This window comes from Pelodiscus sinensis, chromosome 4 (genome assembly GCF_052426305.1).
Source record: "Pelodiscus sinensis isolate ZL-2025 chromosome 4, ASM5242630v1, whole genome shotgun sequence".
Lineage (NCBI taxonomy): Eukaryota > Metazoa > Chordata > Testudines > Trionychidae > Pelodiscus > Pelodiscus sinensis.
In genome coordinates this window covers 105,086,040-105,105,409 of record NC_143055.1, presented here as the reverse complement: position 1 = coordinate 105,105,409, position 19,370 = coordinate 105,086,040, and the positions used below count along the sequence as shown (strand labels likewise).

The window sequence follows — 19,370 nt, the reverse complement described above, 5'->3', positions numbered from 1 at the left end:
AGTTTTAAAATCTACAAGGAAAATAAATGTAAACCCTTTATACTAAAACATTAAAATGACAAAGCTAAACACAATAGTCAAGGAATGGAAAAGTGAAGGGGCCCAACCCTGTGGTTCTTACACAAGGCAAAACTCACATTAAATTTTGGGCCTCTGGCTAGGATAGAAATGTTAAGTTTGGCCACAATGCACATACTCACATTGGTATTTCTGACTATTCTTCAATCTATTAGACAAGTAACTTAGTATGTGAAGTGTACCTCCTTTAACAAAACTGTTGAAAACAACTTTCTTGAATACTGTATTGGTGTACATTCTTAAAGTTGTATCAGAATAATATCAACAGGTATAGGGTTCTAACCTGCTCCAGAAAGAACATACACTGCACTATACAGAGTTCCTACTTACTTCCTTGTTGGCTTATTTGTAACTTCAGCATTAAGGGTGAAGCTTATTGGTTAACCTTTCAAATCCCTATTTGGGATGGCCAGCAAGGAATCTTTCCAGTACACTGTAGAGATGTTAGATATCAATTAATTGAATAATCATGTAACCGATCAAAACTTTGCAGTTACATGATTATTCGATAGACTCTGTAGGAGGGCCTGGAAGATTGTGAACTCCTGGCTTCACTCTAGGGGAGCCCCCTGCTACCTTGCGCTACTGCCTCCCCACAGCTGCTTCCCCACCTACCTCCCCACACTGCCTCTGATACAGAAGCAGCAGTGTGAGGCGGTAACAGCTCTTGTCTGCAGTGGGAGGAGGGGGAGCTTCCTGCAGACAAAAGCTGTCCCACATGCCTTGGAGCAGCCTCTGTCCGCAGGAAGCCTGAGCCTGCCACAGACAGACAGCTGCTCTGCAGCAGCCTCCCCTGCACACTGCTGTGTCTGATAAAGGCAGCAGCACGGGAGGGAGGCAGGCAACTCTGCAGAGCTGGTGCTCATGGGAAGTAAGGATGTTAAGTATTGGGTAAATGTTAACTATGGCTGTTGCTACACTTCAAAAACAAAAGCACCAAAGCCTGGGATCAGCAGGGTAGTCCCCCTCCGACCCCGGGCTCCATGTGGTGATGCCGCTTTGAAGTACCTCCCACTGTGCTGCCTCTATCTGATGTAGGCAGCAAGGTGGGGGGGGGGAGGAAGTGCATGTAGTCAAGAGGATTAACCAATAAGTCTAGTCTTATTGGTTAATCGTGCAGTCCACTACATGTTGACATCCCGGGCTCATCTACACTGGCCCCTTTTCCGGAAGGGGCATGGTAATTTCACAAGTCGTAATAGGGAAATCCGCGGGGGATTTAAATATCCCCCGTGGCATTTAAATAAAAATGTCCGCCGCTTTTTTCCGGCTTTTAGAAAAGCCGGAAAAGAACGTCTACACTGGCCCCGATCCTCCGGAAAAAAAGCCCTTTTCCGGAGGATCTTATTCCTACTTCGAAGTAGGAATAAGATCCTCCGGAAAAGGGCGCTTTTTCCGGAGGATCGGGGCCAGTGTAGACGCTCCTTTCCGGCTTTTCTAAAAGCCGGAAAAAAGCGGCGGGCATTTTTATTTAAATGCCGCGGGGGATATTTAAATCCCCCGCGGATTTCCCTATTACGACTTGTGAAATTAACATGCCCCTTCCGGAAAAGGGGCCAATGTAGACGTAGCCCCCTAGTATACTGTACTGGCTACAAATAACTTGCTGGTAGAATGCACAGTACTGGCCTACTTGCATCACTGGCTATTAACCAGGATGGGGAGAAATGGTGTCCTTACCCTCTGTTCACCAGAAGCTGGGAACGGATGGCAAAGGATGGACCATTTATGATTACCTGCTCAGTTCACTCACTTGGGGCACCTGGCATTGGTCACTGTCAGGAGACAGGATACTGGGCTAGATGGACCTTTGGTCTGATCCAGTATGGCCGTTATTATGTTTGTAATTGCTTAAGTGACTAACCTGAAAATAATACTTTGTACTTATACACAGGGCTTGACAAACCTCAGCGAGAGCTATTCGCCAGCCCCGCACCGCGCATGCGCCAGACCGGCACTGCACATGTGCGAAGCGCCAATGCATAGGGTGCACGGAGCGACCGGCTGAAATCTTCTCATCACGGGCGAGTAGATTCAGCGGTTTGTTGAGCCCTGCTTATACAGTTTAGATAACCAAATAATAAATAACAGAGTGACATATTTTAGAAACAGTCCACTCACTCTTCATCCGTACTCGAACACTTTTTCACAGATATTGTTCTATTATTATAATGAATTTTTTTGGAATAAAACTCACTATTTGAGCACCAATTGGAGGAATAATAGCCTTTCAGAGGCAATAATTCAACTTCATTGCTAGATGATGGTCCAAAGAAAGCACTACATGCAATGAAAGTGTTCAGGGATTCAAAGTTTAGAGTCTTTGAAACAACCCACAGATCATCTGTAAAAACAAGAAATCAATTTTTCACTTAGTTTCTGCTATAACAAGGTTTTAAAAACAGTCAAGTCATTATTTTGCAAATTAAGCTATTAATACGCTTTAAAATAAAGGGGGGAAGGGTGATGGGGCATCTGCCCTGCACTGGCCCTTTAAGGGTTAAAACCCAGCCCTGGGAGATGGCTAAAGCTGTGAAGCCAGCAGCTGTGGCTGGTATGAGGCAATTAGGGCCCAGCTGAGGGAAGTATAAATAAAGGCTCCTGGATGGATAGAGGCAGACACACTTTTGTTCTGGCTGGTGGATAGGAAGGACCTGGCTGCCTGGGAAGCTGAAGGCTTCCTGAGACAGGGCTGCGCTGTGCTGGGAAGAGGCAGACAGAACTGGGGAGCTCTGGCTGGACCTCACTCCCAGGCTGCTTAGCCTGAGAATACTAGGGCTGTAGTTAGGGCAGGACTGGGGAAAGGCAGGCAGAGTTGGGGAAGCTCTGGCTAGGCAAGCTCTCAAACTGCAGGGCCTGAAGCAAGGCCTGAGTGTACTAAGGCTGCAGAGAAGCAGCAAGGGGAGGCAAAGGCAGCAGATCCACACTAAGGCTATTAAATATTGGTTAATTTACTAGCTGAGTAGTTGATGGAATTTCCATCGACTACTCAATAGGCACTTCAGCATTCCTACTTTGAAACGTACAAGAGCTCCCGCTGGCGCTCTTGTACATTTCAAGGGAGGAAGGCGGAACTCTGTGTGCAGCTTGGGGCCAGCGGGAAGGCCTGCTGACTCCAGGCAGCACCCGGTGTGCTAGCTTTGAAATGTACAAGAATCCCAACAGGGATTCTTGCGCATTTCAAAGCAGAAGTGCCCTGATGGAGCCTGGGATCAGCGGAGCACTCAGATTCCCCTGTTGACACCCAGGCTCCATGTTGCGCTGCCAATTTTAAATGCCACATGGAGCCCATGGCACTGTGTTGGTACAATGCCACGCGGAGCTCTGAAGCAACAAGGGGGGAAATAGACTAGTCGACTGACTATCCGATAAACATTTGCTTATCGGATAGTCGACTAGTCCTTAACATCCTTAATCCACACCCCCTTGCCAATAATGGCTGGCCATTTCAGACTGCTCTGAGTAAGGGACTAGATGAAGAGTGGCAGTGGGTCTCTGAGGCAAGGAGGGCATAGAGGGTTGGGGATACACAGAGGAAGAGGAACCCAGAGTGCAGAGACATGGGGAGACACCAGCCAGAAGGAGGCGCTTCAGCACCAAGAGGCTAATTCCCAGAGGGACCAGCAGGAGCTGTGCTGGTGGGGAGTCTGCCCCATGACAGGGAGGTAAGGTTCAAAAGATGTGTTGGTACATCATTTGAAAAGGAGTAATTGAATAATTCATAAGTTCCTAATACCTTCTTCTATTGGCATGAATTACAGGAAGCATACAACTAATTTACTAAAGATTCTTCCCTCTGGTAACTAGTTATAAGTCACCTGATAGTAATCTAAAGTGTCTTAAGGCTTTTCAAACAAATTGCTAAAAAGAAATAGGGGCTGGCAATGGTTGCTAACTACAAACTACAGTTATGCTTAGCAGCCATTTTGCTAAAGAGCACCAACAAAACCCTCTTCAGGCTAGATTCTGAGTGCCTAAGAATACATCTGCACTGCACAACTTACAACAGCAGACCTGTGCCACTGCAGTCACTGGGTGTAAGGTGTGCAGTACAGACATTCTTTATCACTGTAAGAGCTCTCTCAGCAACAAAATAAAGCGACCTTCAAGAAGGGGCAGTAGATTCATCAAACCTTTTTGCTGTTAAAAATGTTCTTATTCTGGGTGTGGCTTTTTTCACACCCCTGAGCAACAACAGTTCTAATGAGAAATATGCTGGTGTAGATTATTTGTGTTGGATAATACTTTACACCTAGTACTAACAAAGTCTAAGGGACTAGTGGGTGAGGAAGGTGCTACTGGTGAAGGTTAAGGTTAAGGTTGTCAAAAACCTGGTTCTTAGTTTTCTATAGTAGACATTTTCCTTTGCTCTTTTAAAGAGTCCTGTGCTGGAAAAAAAGTGATGTGCTGTAGCCTGCAAAAGCTCTATAAATTCTTAAGAGGATATACTTTTTAATCATATAGTAGATGGCAGACTGCCATTCAATAGAGAACATAGGAAGATTCTGAATTGTTAATAACTCAAGTTTTCTAAGCTGTGTGCATATGCACATGCTCACACACTTGCTCTTGCCCAATTCTGGCATGCACATACTTCTGTGAATGCAAGTAAGATGTTGGTTCACACAGCTTCAGTAACTGGGAAGGCAAACCATGACTTCTGAATGCACGTCTGCTGATTTGTCCTATAGTGTTATAATAACTTTAAATTACAAAAATCTCAAAGTGCATAAATTATGTAGATATGAGAATCACCCCATCTACCACTGAAGTACACCCACTTGAGTGGAATGCAACATCTGTCAAACAGGAGACTACAACACCAAATAAGTCAAGAAGTGGAAAAACACCTTAACCAAATGAATCTGCAGAGAACTTTAAGAAGGCAGGATTTATTTATCAGAAAATGATTAAATAATATATCCCAATTGCTGTGACCTGAGCCTTCTTTAAAATCGTCACATTCAAACACTGATAATTCTAGGGATGTAAGCAACAATTTGACTATCCAGTAAGCATAAGCTTATTGGATAGTCAACTAGATGACTTAATGAGATATCTAGCTGCCTTTCTAAAATCAAAACAAAGCTTCATTGTTAGTCAGGATTCAATAATTTGAGGTTTTTCTCTCCTGTGACAAATGCTATAGCAGAACACTTTGAAGACAAAACAGCAACCAGTTAGACCTGCCACAGAAATACAGATTCACTTACCTCTGCTGTACATGGAGGAGTGTTCCTTTCTGCTCAATTTAAGGTATAGCTTGCTTTTCGAATCCCCATCAAATGTAGCATTTGCAATCATTAATGTCTTTAGCTTATTATGTTTTCTTTGAACATCGAAGGCTCTTCTGTTTTTTAAAAATAACGATTATTTCAAGAGTTAGCATTTAATTTGATTCATCATAAGAAACAAATCATTAATCTTGTAAAATAACTGCAAAAAATATTAAAGGTTTTAATAGTTTTGCAGCTACTGTATTTTTCTCTTTTGGAAGATTTCGAAACATACCTATTAATAAATTCTTCTTTGCTATTTCTTCCCTTCCTCCTACTTAATCTCATAAGAAATGGGAATGTAACTACTTTCCCCATTTGTTATTAGTTATGTAGCTGAATATGAAAACACTAACTTTGAGAACATAAACACTTGCTTTCCTTCAGGAGCAAGGCAAGCATGGACATGCTAAGTGTAATTTTCAGAGCTGGTTAGAAAACTTTAAACATTTAAGCAATTTCTATAAAAATGGGGGGAAATTCCCAATTAAAAGGGTTTGTTTCAAGAACAGCCCTCCTAATTTTCTATCCATTGTCAAGCTTACACGTTATACCTAGAGACTGAGTAATCATGAACTTCTTCAGCAGCTGCTTCTGCTACTGCCCATAAATTTCTGCAGTAGCATGATACTGACATCTTTGACAATGGGCTGCTTTAAAAGCACTAAAATTGGCCAGCCATCTGACTCAGAAAACACCACAAAATCATTTTAAATTTATTTATCTCCAAAGTCAGGAGGACTAGTTTTGGTTTTCTGGTTTTGTTTTTTAATGGAAAGCTTGAGGTATAATTCCACTTAGGTCAATGGCATTACAACAACAAAACATTTATACCTGGGTATTTTCAAAGGTTACACTTCATATGGTACTATAGTATAAGAGTTATCTTGTATTCCAGTATACCTCACCAAGAGCTGGCATTCCTCATAGAGGGAAATCTTTTGACATCTGAGGTAAGCTCCAATACTCTTTATATCATGAAGCATTAAACTGGGTCTGGATTTTAGCTGTCCTGGGTTCACATCTTCTATCCACTTGAAAAACTTACACTGGTCAGTTTTGGGGGCATCACAGGTATAAAAAAGGCGACCCTAGAACAAAGACAAGCCATCAAAATTGTATTTAAAAATTATAAATCGACATACAATTTGACTAACCCACAGTGTATGTTCTCAAAATAAGAAAACAAATATGCTTTTTCAGTATGCTCCATGAATCTGCTGGAAAATGAGGCAGCTTTGCAGAATCACTCACTTCTATAATTTGAACTGTCATTCATCACTATCCACAGAATCCAATCTGATAATTAGCAAATTAAATTTAGAAAATGAAGTATCAAAGTAACTATATATAGTTATATAAAAATGTAAAATATATATATAAAATATAATTCACATTCATTTGTAAGTGTCTACAGAATATAATCTAAGTACCATAAAAAAGAAGCAAATAGCACCTTATTTTGACCTTCTTTTTTAACCATAGCAAGCTTTGCTGGATGCTTGTGATTGCAGAGTGGAACACAGTTTTCATTATTTTCCTTGTGCCCATTTTTCACTGAAGTGCAAAAAGTCATGTTCACGTTGGAAAGAGCCTTGTTTAGTCTTTGTGACTGCTCAAAAAGCAGTATGTTTAAATGTTCTTTAAATAAAAAGAGGGAATATTAAGATAACTGTACACAATTTTTGTTTGAAGGTAAAACAAATGCATCTTAACTGTTACTATCGATCTGAAAAATAGAAGGATCTATTTCAAAGATCTAAACCTGGCACCTAAAATGTAACAACATCTTCTGAGTATGAACAATTTAGAAATTGCATAGGCAAGCTAGTTAGTTATTTCCATATGTCCCACTAAGGTATGTAATAAATGTAAGTATTTTCATATTAGGGATGTAAAATCCCAATTAATTTGTTAATCTGTTCAACATTATGTTTAACTGGTTAAACTGAGACAGGTGGGCTGTTCCAGCCTGACCAGAGCAGCCCGGTCCACAGCAGGCCCAGCCTGGGCATGCTGCAGATGGGGGCTGTTTCCAGTTCGCCCAGGCTGAGCTCACTGCAGACAAGGGATGCTAGTGATTAACTGAATAGTTGTGTAAATGCATAAAATATTATTGGCTACATGACTATTCAATAGTCCCTGGAGGCAGTGGGGAGCCCCCTGCCATTCCATGCTGCTGCCTCTGATAGAGGCGGCAGCAGCCCATCCAAGGGGGGGGGTCCAAGCTCCCCATGGACAGAGACTGCGCTAACATCCCATGGAGCAGCCCTCTGTCCACAGCGAGCCTGGGTCCCCCACAGACAGAGGCTGCTCCGCGGAAGCCTCTCCTGCCCTCTGTCCACAGCGAGCCTGGGTCCCCCACAGACAGAGGCTGCTCCGCGGAAGCCTCTCCTGCCCTCTGTCCACAGCGAGCCTGGGTCCCCCACAGACAGAGGCTGCTCCGCGGAAGCCTCTCCTGCCCCGCCACTCATGCTACTGCCTCTGATAGACGCAGCAATGCGGTAAGGGGGGTAGGCTGCTCTGCGGAGCCAGCACACAAGGAGAGCCGGTTTAAAAGCCAGTTTTCCACACGTATCTGATAGAGAGGCTCATGGGAACCAATATGCGTGGAAAGCTCCCGCCTGCCCCCTCGCCCTCCATGCTGCTGCCCCTCTATCACAAGCAGCAGCGCTGGGGTAGGGGAGGGCAGGCAGCTCTGTGCATTTGGTGCTCATGGGGAGCCAGTTCAAAAGCTAGCTCCCCACTGCACTGGCTCCTGCTCCCCTTGCTGCCTCTGCTATAGAAGCAGAAAGGGGGGAGACTGTATGTAGTCGATAAGAATAACCAATAAGCCTAGGCTTATCAGTTAATTGTATTCTCACTGACATCCCTACTGCAGACAAGGACTGTTCTAGCTGGGCTGGAGTGCTCCCCTCCTGTTCCAACCCCTTGCTAGTTAACTATAACTAGCAAGTATCACCTGGTAATGGTAATGCTTAACGGTTAACAACATCCCTATTGCATATTAAAATGACTGCACCTGAAGAAGACTTCAGGTACAAATTTTGATGTGGGACTTTTGTGGTGTATAGGCCTTGGGCTAGACATCAGACCAGAGGAGAAGTTCAGCCTGTCTATTCTTGAAAAACTGTATTAAAAACTATCAGTTTTAATCCACTGTTGTCAGACTTACTAAAATAGAAATTATCATTCCCTCCCCCTCCCCACAATGAAGATGCAATACTTAAGAAAGCTACATTTATTGCTACTTTGCATATGACATTCTTCTTTAAATAAATAGTCAAGGACAGAATATGCAAAGGGCCTAATATTCTCAACTATAATAATGTATATATTATAGGGCATCTCTGCTATAAGTTGCCCTGTTCCGCAGTAAAGTTGTTGACACTTGTAGGAACTGATGCGTTATAAGTCCTCCCATTCTCTGTTCTTAAGTCACACACAAAACCCTCCACCAATTTGCGCAAATGGAAGTCTGCCATGGGGAAATCCCCTCTCTCCCCCCTTGCTTTAAGTTGTTTCACTATAAGTCCAAGTTTTTTTTTAACGTATCTTGGAATTAGTGAGGATGGCCTGTATATAACATAACTGAGATATGTGGACAGGGAAGCCAGTTAAGTGCCAAAACAGATTCAAATATAACATTAACATAACATACCACTTTTTCACTTTGTAAAAATTTTAGAAATGAAAAAATCGCAACCTATGAATTTATTATTTTTCATATGTCAGCCATACCTGTCAAAGCAGCTGTAAAGATCTGCTTGTAATGAACATGAGACTGAAACACAGTAGGTATGTAAGTCTGCCTTTTAGGAAGATTAGTACATTTTACTTTATCCCCACTAGGAAAAGATAGCTCAGAGAAAGAGATGTCCTGGAAAGTTTAAAAAAAAAAGGGCATTAAAATACTTCCCTGATCCCCTTCTTCTTTTATGAAATAAATTACTAATAGAAGGAATTTTGATTCATAACTCGTATGCAGAAGAGAAGCAGTCTGATTCATTTCAGAGGGACTGCCCAGATGAGTAAAGATAAGCACATATAATTTGGCACAACTAAGGCTTTGGAGAGCACTTACAATACTACCATGTTCATTTTCAGTATGCTAAGCAAAGTGAAATTCACACCTCTGTTGAGAGTCTGCACCAAGTTATGAACAATCTAAGTGACATTTTGAGAGCTTTAGTGGAAGTTAAGTGATGCGTAAGGCACCATGGCAGTCCTTAACACAGAGATGAATTCCACCCAATCTGTAATTAGCACCACTTCTGCAGTACAGCAAGACTAGCTTCAATTCTACAGTTCAAAAGATTTGTGGGGTTCCCTTATTATTTGGGGGCTGATTTATGACCTCCCAGGTTTGTGCCTGGAAACAAATCTTCACAAGTTCTCAAATATCTATTTTCTTGATTTCTAAAGTTGAGGACTTCTGACCACTCTTCTGTCCACTCATTCAATCCACTGTTTTGTGTTCCTAACTCAAGAACATCTCTTGATATTTCTCAAGCACTTAGTTGTTAAAAAATATGATTGGTTCTCTTTTAATGGTAAAGTGGATGACAGCTTGTTTCAAAATGCAGTAGTCTATTTTCATAACATTTACAACTTAACAACATTCTTATTTGTATGAACAGTCTGTCAGGTCTGGGCAAAATACCCTCCACAAGCCAGATAAAGGCCCATCAAGACACTAGGGATGTAAGCAACTAGTCACTTCCCCCACCTCACTGCCTCTATCACAAAGAGACAGCAAGTAAGGGGAAGTGCAGGGGTGCTGGAGGGAGCCAGCTTAAAAGCCAGTTCGCTCCAGCTCCATGGGAGGAGGCAGGGGCAGAGCAGTGCCAACTTTGAAATGTAACAGCTGCTTTTCTCAGCAACATGTGGGGGGCAGGCAGGTAGTCTGCCTGAGGCTCCCCGCTGCGTCTGGAGGCTGAATCTGGTGGCTTGTAGGGATGTTAAATTTTGATTAACTAATCAAACAGTCAATGGGATTTCCATCGACTATTCGATTAGTCCATAAGAACTTCCATGTTCCGCCTTTGAAACGTACAAGAGACCCAGAGGGGACTCTTGTGCATTTCAAAGTTGGGATGCAGCATGGAGCCTGGGGCCAGCATAAAGTCCCGCTGACACCAGGCTCCACACGGCGTTCCAGCTTTAAAATGCACAATAGTCCCCGCTGGGTCTCTTGTACATTTCAAAGGCAGAACATGGAAGTTCTTATGGACTAATCTAATAGTCAGTGGAAATCCCATCGACTATTCAATACATTTTGATTAATTAACTAAACATCCCTACAAGCCACCAGATCTGGCCTCTGGAGGCAGTGGGGAGCCTCAGCAAACTCCCTGCCTGCCCCCCCCCCCCCCCCGCATGCTACTGAGAAAAGCAGATGTTATGGGGCTCTGTTTGAAGAGCTGTGAATCTGGGGGAAGGAGAAGAGGCTTCATGTGCTGCCCCCACTCCCAGCACAACCCCATTGGCTGGTTCTGGCCAATGGGAGCTTCCTCTAGTCAACAGGCAGTTTGTGAAACGTCCTTCTCCCTCTCCTTCTGCACTTAGCTGTTCAAAAAGAACAGTCCAGTGCAGGGGCGGGGCAGGCAGGGAGTCTGAGAAGGCTGCTGGTTGGCAGTCAAGTAAGTCTCCCAGCCAGAACCTGCCTCAGCACCCCAGTCCTTTGCCTCCTACCCCATATAACCCAAACCCTCTGCCCCTCCTGCACCCATATCCCCTCCCAGATCCTGCACCCCAATCTCCTGCCCCAGATAACAGCCTCCTCCTGCCCTAGGTCACAACCCAAACCTTCTGGCCCCCCTTCAACACTCCTACCCCACATAACCCAAACCCTCTGCCCCCATATCCTTTCCCAGGTACTGCACCCCAGTCCCCTTCCCCAGGTCACAACCCTCTCTTGCCAAGGTCACAACCTAAGCCCCTGCATCCTAGACCCCTAACCCAGGTCACAACTGCCTTCTTCACCCAAACTCCCTCCCAGACCCCACACCCTCTCTTGCATCCCAGTCCCTTACTGCAAGCTCCCTTTTGCATCCAACCTCCATCCCAGGCCCTGCATCGACTCCATTAATATGGAAGAGTGCAGCCCTTGACCACTTTTCAAATTCTTGGAGTAGCCCCCCCATCAAAAATTAAAGAAAATAAGAATAAAGTATTTTTCTCAGAACAGTTTGGGCACAATCATTATGAACAACCAAATAACGTAGAATCTGGAAATATCTAGTGCAATACTATGTTTATGTTTATGCATAAGGAAGTATAGGCACATCCAAATGTTATTTGCCTATAAATTATCTATTTCCATTTGATGTTTGTGTGCTAAAAATGTGTTCTCAATCAGAATAACCAATTACTGAAAGTGGCCTTGCCAATTATGGACAAAAACTTAACACCACAAATGGCTTCTTGTTACCTGCGTGACATCAAAATTCAGGGCGTACAAGTCTATACGTGGCAGTGGATGAACCAGGAGTTAGTCACACAAAAACATTTTTATGATAACTGAACCATGAATTAAAAAGTTTGAGGGGTAGCCATGTTAGTCTGAAATTGGAAAAACTTTAAAAACAATAAATAGTCATGCAGCACCTTAGAGACTAACACAAATGTAGATTGTATCATGAGAGATCATGATGGCATCGTGGTATTTTCAAAACTGGACCGACCCCTTAAACACCGTTCATCTAAACAAGTAGGTTGTGATAGAGACTAACAAAAAATGTAGATGGTATCACAATTCACTTGTTTAGATGAATGGCGTTTAAGGGTTGGTCCAGTTTTGAAAATACCATGATACCATCATGATATCTCATGATACCATCTATATTTTTATTAGTCTCTACAGTGAACTATCAATTGGCATTGTGTAGCAACCAGTATATAGAAAATTCTATATTTAGCTGTAATATCCCAAAGGAGATTAGACAAATACAGTTGAAATGCTCAGTAAGCTATTTTTTATCAATAAATATATTGTACCATTCTCCCTGGCAAATCTTTCCATGCCAGACCTTTTTTTTAAACACAGATATCTGGTCATTGATCTTTTCTTCCACATAAGCAGGTGTGGGGGTTTGTGAATGACCTGAACTGGTAAAATTTCATGACTCTATTGTAAGGATGATTATTTTGGCCAGACCTGCTCCAGATAGGACAGCCAGACATGCATTGCCAGTGGGGCAAACATGTAGTAAGGGTATACAGTCTGCTTGAATAGTTACACACCTGACTGTCTCCCATTACACAATGGTGAGTCAGCTGACCTAACACCTTCTGTGCTTCTTCAGCAATAGGAATTTGCTTTAAGTGCAGAGAAAGTATCTTCCCTTCTGAAACAGAATCTTGGCTGCTAAAATTTCTGCCATGTTTACCAAGTATGCCTCTTATCCTTTGCAGATGCACAGAGTCTGGAAGGCTTTTATTCATGGCATCACTCTGACTCTGTCTAGTGTCAGCAAGGGGCATTCCAAAGACATTCTCAGCACAGAAGTCATCAGTCACTTTCACATCACCTCTGTTTTGAGTTATCAAATCACACTGAGCTGTGTTCTGATATTTCAGCCACTTGCTTTGTCTGTTTTGTGAAGTCACATTAGAAACCACTGGCTGTATCAACTTCCCTTCCGAGCACTCTACAGAGGTTTCATAGTTCCTGTCCTCAGGCCCAAAATCAGAGACAGGAAACACTGCTGGCTGGCCATAAACGTTGGCTATTGGAGACCCAAAGGATTGCTGGACTTCCTCACAGTCCATTACACATGAATAAACTTCTGATTCAGGAGTCTCTCCAGTGGCAGGAACAGTGATAAGTGGAGTTCTTGTTCTAAGTGCAGACTGGAGGCTTAAGAGGTCACCATCTTCTGAACAGCAAGAATCCTCTGTTCCTATAAGGCAAATATGTCTTTAACAATCTGCTGCACCAATCCCTCAGACACTATTTTATCTTAGACACACAGAATAAGCTAAATATTCCACCTTCCTCATGCATCCTGACTTCATGTGTATACTCTAGGCAGTAAGCCCTTCATGCTGCTGTACTCTAAAGAGTACCAAAGTAAATACCAGCATTTAATAATCATTTCAAATGGAGTTGTTAAATAGTTTAATTTCCTATTTTCAAACAAAAACTGAGTCCCACTAAAGAAGTGTATTTTGTAAATATTGTTTCAGAACTCTGGCCGTATAGCCTCTATTGCTGCAGTTACTAATACATATTTGGAACTAAGGGCTGGGTCAGCTACGTGCTTTCAAAAAAATCATGGATTTCAGCATTAACATTTATCAGAAATAAAAAACCAAAAAAGTCAGTACTGTCCCATGTGGAAAAAATAAGATTCTGGAATGACAAGAATCTTTTTGCTTAAATTCAACATGAGAAGAAATAACAGTCCAAGGTGTTAACACAGTCACTAAAAGTAGGGTAAATGGAAGAAAATTTAAAAAGGCAAATAAAATAAATTTACTAAAGGTGATTGCTTGGCTTTCAGCTCCAGTCAATGCCTTTATAGAAAACATTTGATTTTCTTTAGGGTTTGGAGGAAATACTATTGCAGGAAAAAAAACAGAGTATAACATTGCCCTAATTAATTTGTCCAGGTTAGCAAGATACTTTAGCTAATTGCTATTTACAGCTTTACACAAACATTCTAGATGACACCTGAAACAAATGGAAGTTAAAGGAGCTTGACATATACCAGAAAGCACTTAGTACACTCAAGATCAATTGTACAGTAGCAAATTTATGTAATTGAACATATTCTGTGCCACAAAGCCTCAAAGCTCTGCAGGCAAAAGAAGCATAACCTGTAATTATAAAGAATATTTTTCTCACTGAAAAAGCATGCTGAATTTTCTTTATCGCTTGGTAAAGCTCTGGACGTCACGGACATCTGTTCTTGTATGTCTATTATATTTTCTTCACTCCTTGGAGTTGGGGACATAGAGTCAGAATTCAATGAAGCATGCTGCTGCACTGTTGAGAACACCTAAACATAAGGAATAAATTTGTAAAGGTAAATTAAGAGAAACAAATTTGAGTTTTACTGTTTTGTACTATATCACAACATTGTTTACAACTGAAACACTTCCTTGAACTCTGAGAGGCATCTAACAAGATACCATACAGATATCTGATACAGGTTGTACCACCCTTAACTGGGACTCCCTGGTCCAGCAACATCCATAGTCCAGCATGGACCATGGATGTTCCTAGACCACAGAGCCCAGGAAGAGGGATGGCTGGTGGTGGGACAGAAGCACCACAAGGGACACCAGCAACTCAGCCAGGAGGTCCAGTGTGTATGTCAGGGCAGCATGGCGGGGAATTCTGGCCCGAGCAAGGCTCCCTGGCCCCAGTGAGCAGAGAGCTCTAGCCTGGTCATGGGCATGGACTTCCGACCCTGGTCAGAGAGCTCCAACCCCAGCAGTGGCCAGGGAACTGTAGCCTGGCCATGGTCATGGAACTCTTGCTGCAGCGATAGAGCTCTGCCCCAGGTTGCGGAGCTCTGCCCCAACTGCGCAGCTATGGCTGTGGCGCTCTGGCCCCACTGGTGCCGGAGCGCCATGGCCAGAGAGCCCCCGCGGACTGAGGCAGCAGCAGGGGCAGACTGGAGCCCTAGCCTGGTAGCAGCATGGCCGCCAAGAGGGACCAGACCAGCAAGATCCAACTTGTACTACTATTATGATCATTATAGGGAAAGAGGCCTATAATAAACAGCCTATTTGCACCTTGTTGGGCTTCCATGAAGTCCACTCTTTATGTCCCAAATTAAAATCAGAAGGAGATGTCATAGCATTCAACTTCAGTGCTGGGAGGGGGAAAAAAAGACAACATTTAGACTGGAATAATCTTTCTGGAGGGTCAAAGTAATGGTCACTTCACATTTACTTACAAGATGGATTGGTGAGTGGGTCTTCAATAAATTCAGATTTCTTTTGAAAATTATCTCCTGTAATAAAGTTTAGACCATCTTCTGGAAGACATCTTGAGCCTGGGGACTTCAGAAAAAAAAACTAACTTGATAAATCTGATAAAATATTACTCATCTTTCAAAATAAGTGGAAATACCCTGTTTTCAATCAAAAATAATTTTTTGCACTAGTGATGTTGCTGTTGTAGAAGGACACATAAATGGCTTTCTGCTAGTTTCTTCAGTACTGTAAGGGATACTGTTCTGGAGAAATGGATGGTACAATACTCCAGGAATCTGTCCTGACTTACATACTTGGTTTCAATGAGCCAGACAGAATTTTTTTCCTCTTAATTCAGGACAGTAAAGTACATCATATTTCAACAGGACTACACAGTTGCAAATGCCACTATCAAGAACAGATCAGAATAGAATGCCACACTATTGCCCCTCCCCCAAGTAAATTTTGAAAGGTTTTGTTCTGTGTTTCCTGTAAACTGAGCACTTGTGCTGTCACTCAGGAGAGATTAGCAGAGTGCCCACAGCTAGGATTTTTGTTGCTACTAGTGGTGCACATTCACACAAATGTTGGTGCACATTAAAATGTATTCTGCACATGGATGGAAAAGATTAGAGGCAACATTGGTCGTGGTTGCTTTTCTCTGGGATGAATGTATTCATTTAATACTTCATGTTATAAATGTGTGTGTTTCACTGGTCAGAGATACTAATTGAAATAAAATCAGAAATTCAGTTTTATAAACTCTTACTCATATGAACAAGGCCTCAGCAAAGATCTGTAGAATCATTGTTTAAGAGTAATCAATAAGCAAACTTTGAACACAATCTATCTTTTTTAGGGCTTAGTGATTCTGATATATTTATGGCAATTTCAATAGCTAGTTCTCCTCAATAGTCTCTTCATGTGATTTTTCTTGGATTAGACTGAAGGAAAGGCAACTAAAACAAACTTCATTTTACCTGTATTAAGCCAGTCACGGTAGAACTGCTTGGAAGCTGGGGTGACATTAAGTAATTGTCTGTGAGGCTTTCATGGTCAATAGTATCTGGATATTGATTCCATCCTAGCTCTGAGTAGGGAAGTCTCATCATTAACTCACTAGTTGCTGATCCTTGTACCTGGTGCCCTTGAAATTCAACTGGCTATACAATATATTGTGATTATTAAATGAAAGCAAAAACTGCTTAGCAACAATGTTTAGCATTTAGATCTTTTACATATTTATTCTCTGTAAATACAAAGGAAAAACAATTTGTTTGCACTTACAATACTGTGTAGGGAAAGCATTAACTCATGTCTCTGAGTCTCATCATAAATGATTATCCTTATTTTTAATTTTATAGAAAATTGTGACCACCGTGTCTCATTTAATGAACTATGAATTTGTAATCCATAATGAACTGCATACAGAAAGATATAGTAAAAGGCAAACAAGTGGGAAGGCCTAAAATAAATATTAAAAATTTCATTAGTTGGAGAATTGTTAAAAATGATTAACCATTATCTTAAATTTTTAAATAGTGTATTGTTAGCACTTAAACTTTATAGACTGTACCTTTGGTTGGTAGTCAAAAATTCTCTTAGCTGTACTACCGGGCCAGTGAGCAGAAATAGATTTCTCTAAGTCATTGTTCATAGATGATTGCTGGATACAAAACACCAGGAATAAATTAGTCAGTCAGTACAATCGTTTAATCTGTACATAGTCAATTTGCAGGAAATTCTGTCTGGAAACCTGTTTCCTGGAGAAAGTTCTGAATTTAACATTTAACCTGGATATATATTTCAAGATATTTCTGGCAGATGTCGTCTTCTATAAAGTGGAGAATATGACTGCCATTATTCTTAAAAATTTCTGTTCTATAATTTTGCTCTTCAGCTTCCCCCATTGTAATTTCCAAACAATATTTAAACTATTTCAAAGTACATATTCACACATTTTGTAGATGGTATATAGAAGAAAGCTGAAGCAGTTTAAGTTTTCCTACCAATACCTTAGATTAACCATTGTAGGAAGGACAGAAAAAATTAAACTCAGTATGAACATAAGAATCACCACACTGGATCAGGCAAGTGATCTATCTAGTCCTGTGTCCTTCTTCTAGAAGTAAACAGATGCTCCAGAGGAAGATGTTAAGAAACCATGTAAGAAATAATTACTGAATAAAGGGCTGGGGGAAAGTTATTGAGGGAAAGAAAATTCGCCTGCCCTTTTAAGGGTGGCAATTTTGAATTCTGTTGTTCTCCATGGCACACCTCCAACTGCCTTGCCACACACTGGTGTACTACAGAACAGTTTAAGAAACACTGACCTACACAAAGGAGACATTTCTTACCATTCCAAAACATACAGTGGTTAGCTTATCCCTCAAAAGATGTCCCACTTTTATGGTATCTCATATAACTCTGGATATTTTGATTTAAATATCCTGATAAGCTCTTAACATAAAAAATATAGTACAAAATGCAAGATCATGCACTGGGGAGGGGGTTTAAACACAAGAATTTCTAGTTTAAACTGGATGCTCATCTGTTGGAAGCAATAGGAGACGTGGATCTGTTGATCACTGCAAACCATTCATACAACTGTGAAAAAGGCAAATATATCCTGAGGCTGAACCAAGTGAGGCATTTCCAGCAGAGAAAGACCTCATTTGGTATGCAGTACTGTGTACAATTCTGCTGATCCATGTTCTAGAACAGTAGTTTTCAACTTTTTCAAAATTTTGATTCAAGGGAGAGACCTCTTTAGACATATTAAATATAGTCTGTGGAACTGTGAGGGTACACAAACTATAGACTGAAAACAACTGTTCTAGAAGGCTGCAAAATAGATTTCTAACCATCAGATGGTGAGGTTCTGGAACAGATTCACAATAGCAATTGTGGGGGCAAACAATGTAATTAGTTGTGAGAGAACTAGACTAACAGGGTTGCTTGTGACAGTACAAGAAAGGGGTCAGAATTCCTGGGGCTTATGTCCCTAAAAGCTCAGTCAGCAACCATGAGTCAGGAAAAGCTCTTTACGTCCTTTGTATTCTGGAAGGGCTTTTTTAATCTCTGTCCCTTTTTCAGCATTAGAGATTGCTGTGACTGGAGATGCATAAGGAGGCTCAGGACTCTGAAGTGACATCAAGGTATTGGAACAATTTTTGTAGGGGGAGTGCTGAGACCCACTGAACTAAATGGTAAACCTCATATAAAATGGGAACCACTTCAAGCCAGGGAGTGCTGCAGCCTCCGCCCCCAAATTCCAACATCTATGAGGGGCACCAAGCATGTTCTCTCTCTCTTACTTTGCCTGGCTTGTTCTTCATATTCTCGTCTAAGTGATTGCTGTACATGGGATCAGGAAGGAATCTTCCTCCTGGTCAGACTATCAGATGGGAGGAAGAGTTCCACTGACCTCTGCAGTGAGTGGGGGTGGGGCACCTGCAAGAATTATCTGGATATACCTTAAAATCATTTAACTGCCTTCGTGAGGGTCTTGGACACTGTCATATCTCAGTCCCTCCTACTTTTTGCTTGTGACACACAACTCTCTGGTCTTCTGGGCCTGTAATATGGTCTAAGTTTGGTTGTTGGGTTTAGCATGTGAGTGATATTGATAGGACTAGATGATCTGGTAGTCCCTTATGGCCTTAAACCTTAAGGCTATGTCTACATTGCACTTTCTTGTGCAAGAACATATGCAAATGAGGTGTGGCGATGAATATCGCCGCACCTAATTTGAATACTTCATGAGCCACCATTTTTGTGAAAGGGGCTTTTGCGCAAGGAGCAGTCTACACTGCTCCTTCTTGCGCAAAACGCCCCTCTTGCGCAAGAGCCATTCTGCCTGAAAATAAGCAGCAGAACGGATCTTGCACAAGAGGGGGGTTTTGTGCAAAAAGGACCAATGTAGACTGCTTTTTCTTGTGCAAAAGCCTCTTACACAAAATGGCGGCTCATTAAGTATATAAATGAGGCGCGGCAATATTCATTTGAATATGTTCTTGTGCAAGAAAGCGCAATGTAGACGTAGCCTAAGAGTAATATCTTTTGACAATGAAGGCCACAGGTTAA

At 41.8% G+C, this 19,370-nt stretch overlaps 1 protein-coding gene across 5 annotated transcripts in view; it reads right to left on the bottom strand.

Moving 5' to 3' along the window:
- ZGRF1 (zinc finger GRF-type containing 1) overlaps positions 1 to 19,370 on the bottom strand; it is a 62,143-nt gene that overhangs the window by 31,434 nt on the left and 11,339 nt on the right. For 4 of the 5 annotated variants that reach the window (XM_075929746.2, XM_089778040.1, XM_089778042.1 and 1 more), the window contains 9 exons: positions 16,861 to 16,950; positions 16,265 to 16,447; positions 15,266 to 15,371; positions 15,102 to 15,181; positions 14,206 to 14,359; positions 12,600 to 13,258; positions 6,258 to 6,445; positions 5,292 to 5,428; positions 2,276 to 2,422 (listed from right to left, as the gene is read on the bottom strand). In XM_075929746.2, the coding sequence (XP_075785861.2) occupies positions 2,276 to 2,422; positions 5,292 to 5,428; positions 6,258 to 6,445; positions 12,600 to 13,258; positions 14,206 to 14,359; positions 15,102 to 15,181; positions 15,266 to 15,371; positions 16,265 to 16,447; positions 16,861 to 16,950 (1,744 nt within the window). The remainder of the gene's footprint in view (positions 1 to 2,275; positions 2,423 to 5,291; positions 5,429 to 6,257; positions 6,446 to 12,599; positions 13,259 to 14,205; positions 14,360 to 15,101; positions 15,182 to 15,265; positions 15,372 to 16,264; positions 16,448 to 16,860; positions 16,951 to 19,370) is intronic. The other variant, XM_089778041.1, reaches the window with a different exon arrangement.